This window comes from Austrofundulus limnaeus, unplaced genomic scaffold, assembly GCF_001266775.1.
Source record: "Austrofundulus limnaeus strain Quisiro unplaced genomic scaffold, Austrofundulus_limnaeus-1.0 Scaffold2228, whole genome shotgun sequence".
NCBI lineage: Eukaryota > Metazoa > Chordata > Actinopteri > Cyprinodontiformes > Rivulidae > Austrofundulus > Austrofundulus limnaeus.
This window is the reverse complement of record NW_013954630.1, coordinates 5510-12932: the sequence shown is the minus strand read 5'-3', so window position 1 is coordinate 12932 and position 7423 is coordinate 5510. Positions and strand designations below refer to the sequence as shown.

At 36.2% G+C, this 7423-nt stretch overlaps 1 protein-coding gene across 1 annotated transcript in view; it reads right to left on the bottom strand.

Moving 5' to 3' along the window:
* The window catches only part of cops4 (COP9 constitutive photomorphogenic homolog subunit 4 (Arabidopsis)), a 14197-nt gene extending 9650 nt beyond the window's left edge, over positions 1–4547 (bottom strand). The window contains exons 1-3 of the mRNA XM_014034672.1: positions 4399–4547; positions 1084–1163; positions 842–993 (exon numbers count right to left, since the gene is read on the bottom strand). Coding sequence (XP_013890126.1) covers positions 842–993; positions 1084–1163; positions 4399–4544 — 378 coding nt within the window. The 5' untranslated portion in view covers positions 4545–4547. The remainder of the gene's footprint in view (positions 1–841; positions 994–1083; positions 1164–4398) is intronic.
* Between the last annotated feature and the right edge of the window lie 2876 nt (positions 4548–7423).

The window sequence follows — 7423 nt, the reverse complement described above, 5'->3', positions numbered from 1 at the left end:
CGTGGGTCACTGGTGCCCATATCCAGCAGTCACAGTGCGAGGGGCGGGGTACACCCTGGACAGGTCGCAAGTCCATCACAATTGTGATGGCTGCTTATTAATTAATTGTTAATCAATCTATAAGATAAATCAACTTCAGATCAATTCATTATCAATAACTTGCATCCTTAAGGAGTTAACTTAATTTATATCTACTCATATTCATGTAATTAAGTATTTTAATGATTTGGCCGATTAATCGAAAAAATAATCAACAGACTTAATAGATTATTAAAATAATCGTTAGTTGCAGCCCTACACTAATAAAACAAATAGCTGTGGTTCTGTAGAACATGAAATTATTTTGCAAGGTATTTAAAAAGGTATTTACCAAGAAAATAAATATTTATGTTTAAATCAAAGAATCTCACTTTAATGAAGTTATCATTTTATAAAATTAAAGTTTTAGAAATGAATTTCACATTAAATATGTCATAAAGAAACAAACCCTACAAACAGCAACAAAATGTCTAATTTAATTAAACATATATTTAAGAAGCCTTAGAAGAACTTGTACTCTTCAAGATAATATTTAAAAGAGCATTCTCAGTTAAAGTAGGCTGGCTGTCGTACCTGCTGTTGCAGCCTTATGTTCCTACTTCATAATCCAGGTATGACTAATTGCTGATATTTTTAAAAGTAGTCAATATCAGAAAATATTTTTTATTCCTAGCGTTTAATGACTAGAGATAATGTCCTAAGACATGTTTGTTATATCACTGACTAAACTAAAATAGAACAAATGTATTAAACACTACTTGACACACGTCAGTCAGAGCTAAGAGTTTGTGAGGACCTTTACCTGCTCCTCGAAGGAGATGACCCTAGGCTGAATTCTTTCTAAGGTGAAGTGATAGACTGCTTTAGCTGTAGCATCAGGAAGACTGGGCAGATGTGTGCAGAAATCAGTCAGAAGTTGTCTTGAGATGACAAGACTAACATTCTCATTGACCACTGTAAAAGAAGAGACAAATAACTGAACTGAGATTCAAACACAAACTTTGTAAAACATTTTAAATCACAAAACAACTAAGAGCTGCATACTTGCTTCTACGAAGGCCTTCAAAGACTCCAGCTGGTCTGCATCAGTAAACTGAATGGCTTTCTCCAAAATCTGTCGATATCTGCAAAAGAAATGACTCATTAGAAAATACAAAATGCTAAACAAAAACAAAAGCTCAACTCATAAGTGGTTTTCATCAAAGTGCATGAGATGATGTGGACTTTCTTTTATGACCATTTTTGTGTAAGTACCTGCTGTTACATGAGTAATAATAATAATTATTACTCAAAAACACTTGATGCTACATTCTCATATTGTCCTGTCCGAGGTTACTGCAGTGATTTCACTATAGGTCTGATTTAAAAATGTCTTAAGGAGTTCATAGTGTAGGGGAGACCGGAGACAGTCGCAACACTTTTTACATTTGACTCTGTTCCTCAGAGATGGTTTGAATTAGACAAAGCAAACTTTAATACAATAAACTTACATCTGTCTGTTAATAGTCAAAACCATTTATAGATGATTAAAGCATGTACATTCTTCACTATTTGCATTTGAAAATGAAAAGTCAGAACTGGGACAGTTGTAACATTGTTTGGAGGTGGTTACAACATGTTATTAATACAATAGATTTCACTGTAAATAAAACTTTTATTATTTTTGTATTTTTATTATTGCTAAATTAATAAAAACTGTAAGTTATGATATTACAGTGTTATTTTTTTATTATTTTTGATCAAATGATGAATATAGATTAACCTTGAAGAGTAAACCTTATATACAGATGTCAGAGACTCTAATTGATATAAAATACAGTTGACTTTTAGASACAAGGATAACAGAACAATTTGTGAGACAATTAACTTTAGTTTTGTCTATTGTCACTGTACGCCTACATTATGTAACATTTACATTAAACAAACTGGGATTTTAAAACCATTGTTGAAAACAACAACTGTAGAAAATACATCTTAAACACTTTTATGTTTAAACTATAAAACTGTCATGAATACCCAACAGCCTTTTAAGTGTAAACTTAATTTCAACATGTTAATCTCATCTGTATGTGCTCTGCTTTTATATGAATTTATCATATGGGGACAGTTACAACAACTGTTACAACTGTCCCCCTTCCTGTCAGCCATAATAAAACCTCATGTGTTAGCTAAATAAGCTGATCTGGATTAGAGCTGCCACAAACGATTATTTTTTATAATCGATTCATCACCGATTATTTTTTCAATTAGTCGACTAATCATATCATACGTTAATTGAATATAAAACATAAAGTTTATCACACCAGAATGCAGCTGCTATTAGATTGTTAGATTTTATCTATATGCTAACAAAAAATAACTGCTGTGAAGGCAAGTTCTGCTCTGCAGATTGTACAGGTTTCTCTTTCATTTTCTTAAACTGATCCCACACTTTGAGCTCTGTTGTCAGGTAGCCATGATACCAGAGCCTGTCTGTATAATGTCTTGTGACGTCCACGGCCTACCCCAGTTACCACTACTGTGCATGTGTGTCAAGGACAGAAAGGCAGATGTGGCAGTGGAAGGTGTCAAAGCAGTTTGTAGAGAAAAACAAAGTAAAGAACAAAAAAAAAAGAAAACGATTAATCGATTATTAAATTAGTCATCGATTATTTTAATAATCGATTAGTCGACGACTAATCGTGGCAGCCCTAATCTGGATACATGTTAACTAGATTAGTTAAAAGTCAACACATCACTTGTTTAAACCATATAAGTTTGAGCTGGATCACAAAAACAGTGACAACAGTATAACAAAAATAAAGTTGGGGAAAAAATACTTTGGTTCCTCAAAAACAGGTTTTTTTTCCAAATAAATCCCGGAGCAGTTTTTGAACCTGTTTACATTTTCTTCACAAGGTGGGACATCTAACTGAGCATGTACAGTGTGAGTGTCATCACTCTAGCTTGTTTCTGTTTGGAGAAAAATGACCTGTTGCAACCGTCCCTTGTTGCTTCTGTCCCCGGTCTCCCCTACAATGCAACCCTTTGTTATTCTCACACATTTCTAGTATTTAAGAACTGCAGCACAAGTGTAGATACAGTTTAATCATTGTGCATGTTGTTCATCTGTACCGGTAATCTAATAATTATTACGATCCTTTTTAGGCAGTACCATGTGTATTCTGATAAATGTGAATTTACACTGGGCACTGCTGTGGTGAGAAGTTGCTTCAGGTTACTGTTGTTTTACATTTATCAGCTCCTCTTTTAAGCATAACATGCTAGGAAATGTTTAGTTTTACATTCAGTAGCTTGTCATTTGTCACTGTTTTGTCAGCAAATTATGAATTTAATGTCTTCACTGTATAAACAGGTGGTGCAAGTTCTTTCATCTGAACATCTAACACAACGGTGCTGTTTTACATGTCAATTCTGAAAAATTAATTTGCCAAATTTGTAAAACCTTGTCTTTCCACACTTTGTTATACTTTGACTGCAACTTGATTTAAACGGGCTAGTGTTTGTTTTTTTAAGAAATGCACATTGCCTGCTGCTTTTTTAAGCCAGTGTTTAAGACTGAGATCATCTTACATGAAAAAAGATTGAGTTATAGTTATTTTTTGGTCAAATGTTATGAATGAATTTCATGCAAGATATTGCTGATGTGTTGTTAAGGATGACCCTCAGCTACTACCCCACCAAATATTAACTCAATATCTGTTTAATACTGAGTTATAGACCTTTATGTGGTTGCTTAGACATCTTGAATGAGACTTCAAAAGATGATATGGTGTAGATGCACATCCAATGATTTCTGTCTGAAAGTTGCTTTCTGTCCAAATATTTTACTAACACAGCAGACAAACCAACAGACACATATTTGGTATAAAACATGAGGCTGAGCCTCATGTAAACTATCTATAGTTTTCAATGTAAACCTAAAAAAGTCGTGTATGTTACACTGTTCTGTATAATAATAATAATAATAATAATAATAATAATAATAATAATAATGTGTGGTTGTTCATTACACGGACACGCTGGTCGCACAAATTATTGCAACATTAAATGAGTCTTTTCCCACCATATAAATCCCTGAACGCTAAGCTCTTTAGGCTAACAGAATTTAGCTTTTAATTTAGCTGTATAATGAAATATGTCAGGGCACATCCACTCCTCCAATTTTAAGCATTTTGGGTATATAACCTTAGGGAAAAATGTTAAGACTGTGGTGTTTATTCCTCCATTAACGGAGAAAAATGTGTAGCTAAATAGCTAACATTAGCTTAGCGGTAGCACATAGCTGTTTCGCTGCGAACAGGGGCGTTCACGTTGAGGTTTTTAGAAATTATCATTTTCTAAAAGAGCGCTCCATACTTAGCAGCAAGATCTTTATGGGATCCACTTGAATTCATCAGCTGTGCAAGCTCCTGTTTCACTTCAACCGCCATTGAAGCCCGTGTCGAAGTGTCAACAACACCGGTTTCCTTCAAGCCTTCCGTGCCGCCTCTGTCCTGCTTCATGCGCGTATCAGTAGACAAGAGAAACGTAAAGTCGCGTGAGCGCGCACGCCTTTTTTTTTTTTTTTTTTTTTTTTTTTTTTTGGCAGCTGGCAAACAACAAAACTGGTACATTACCGCCACCGACTGGTATGGAGTGTGGACCAGAATGTCACCCAAGGATTAAATTCTTTTATACAACCAGTGTTGTTTAAAGTACCACAAAGTGATACTTGAGTAAAAGTACAAGTATCTTACCAAAAAAATGACTTTGGTAAAAGTTAATGTCTCTTTTAGGAATATTACTTGAGTAAAAATCTTTAAGTATCTGATATTTTTTGTACTTAAGTATTAAAAGTAAAAGYATTGATTTAAAATGAGCAGTTAGATTTTCTGTAAGGACATTTGTTAGGAGGTAACCTCCCCAAAAAGTGCAGAAATTACTATGTCGTATTAAATAATGTTTAATCTATGTTAAATTTAGGATGCACTATTCTGTTTCAGTTTACATACATACAGTATATCAAGGCTGCCCAAATCTTTTCCCCAAAATGAAAATCTGTCTTTTTTTTCCATAAAAAAAAAAAAGAAAATCTGTCTGAGGGCTGTGGCCAAATGCAATAATATAATTCATGAAATACAAATACCTCCTCTAGTTTTAAAAATACAGTCCTTTTATATTTAATGATTAGGCCAGCATGGATAGTATTTATTTTTTACAACAAGCTGGAATGAAAACAAGCAAAAATTAAATGAAAGTAACAACTTTCTACTTCTTGCCTTTTTTAATGTAAGGAGTAGAAAGTACATTTAATTGTGTGAAAATGTAAGAAGTAGAAGAATAGGCTGAAAAATAATTACTCAAGTAAAGTACAGATACCCAAAAATTCTACTTAAGTAAATTAAAAAGTATTTGTACTTAGTTATTTTACAACTCTGTATACAACTATGTTAATTTAAGATAATGAATATTATCTGATACATTTTACTTTTCGAGTTATTTCTAAATAATTCAACTAAATATAGTTTAACAGCTGTTGTCATTCTTCCTTATAATTTTGACAGTGTAACATGCTCTATTGTCTCATCAACTCCACCAGTTTCACACTGACCACTATCCTACAATGTTTTAGCCCAGTGCACCCAAATCTGAAATGAGAAATGCTGCCTGCTTTAATGGTTTCATAATGATGAACTGAAATATGAACAAATGGTCTTCATTCTTGAATGGCAAATAATATTGCAAGCATTTCCGCAGTGTAAACTGAAAGTCTATTATCATATTCTTTTCCTAACATATTTAATGAAAACTACTCCAACTCTATTTGATATATTTTTAGAGTCTTTTATGTAAATTTGAACATAACAAACAGTAATATTTACTGACATAATTCTGTGTGAATATGTGAATTTAAAATATGTGAATAAAATGCGAATTTAAAATTAAGTTTTTCTCCTCATTTCTCCTTTCAACAAGGTAAAATCTACCATGACAACTGGAAGTATCCAAGTATCCAACTGTTTGACTTTGACCTGATCTACGTATGTTGATTTCTACTGTTTTCTGATTCACAATCTAACAAAAACGTTAATATATTTTATTTCTTTTTACCAGCAAGGTTTTATTATTTCTTGGGTTGGGTGATCCTGCCTATGTGTCAGGTTTGGTGCAAGAAACAACCCAGATCTGGACGGAGGACGGAGTTTAAATGAAAATATTTATTAAATAAAACAAAATGCTGACAGGGCAGACAATATAAACAGAAACACAGAGGAACTCAGGGGTAACGAGACAGTAGGACAAAGCCATGTAATGATCCAGTGAAGGTATGAACAACTGAGACAGAATAACAGAGGGAGAGAGGATGGAGAGAGGATGATGAACAGCAGCTGAAGAGAACTAATTACTAAGAGGAGACAGGTGAGAATGATAATGGACAGGGAAACTGCAGGAAAACAGACTGAGGAGAAAATGAWAAATAATGACACAAGGAGGACACAAGAGGGAGACAAGACACAAATACCAACAGTACCTCCCCCTCAACGAATCGTCACCAGACTATTAAATAGGCAAGCACTGGAGGGAGGTGGGTGGTGTGAACAACAAAGACGGGACAAAAAGCGGGCTAAAAACAAAAAAGGAGGGAACACACGAAAAACAGAAGACACAAAGAAAATCAAAAAACGAAAACTGACAGGGAAGTTCTGGGAATAAATAAAACTCAAAAACAGTCACCAAGATGGCCCTAGGCACATCTGAGGGCAAAAGGTTTAAGGTGGGCGCCCAGGGGCCCAACACAGTTGAGGCAGGATCTCAGGACGGTGACCAAGGACCCGGCTGCATCAGAGGCGGAGCTCTGCTGGATCTTTGGAGGGTGACCTGGAGGCCGGCTGTGGATAAGATGGATCCCAGGTGGGTGGCCCAGGGTCTGATCACTGGGGAGACGGAGCTCAGGGGACTCTGGTGGATAGCTCACTGGGGGCTGCAGCTGGTGGTGATGAGAGCTCGGCAACTGCAGCAGGCGAAGAGGTCTCAGCAGGAGCAGAGGCTGGCGTGGACTCAGAAAACTTAGGCAGACCCGGGGACCTTACAATCCCACCCTGGGACTCAGGAAACTCAGGCTGGCCCAGGGACTTTACAATCCAACCCGGGGGCTCTGGGGGAGCCAGCTCAGGAGACTCTGGAGGATCCGGCTCTGGAGAATCTGGAGGAGCCAGCTCTGGAGACTCAGGTGCTGCCTTTGGTTTAGGAGACTCGGACGCCAGCGTGGAGGACTCAGCTGCAACAGGCGTAGGTACCACTACTTCTCCTCCAAGATGCCCCACACAGAAGGTGAAGGCGTCGACCCTTGCCAGAGCGCAGGAAGCGGTGGAGGCGTCGACCCCTCAATGGCGTTGAGAGT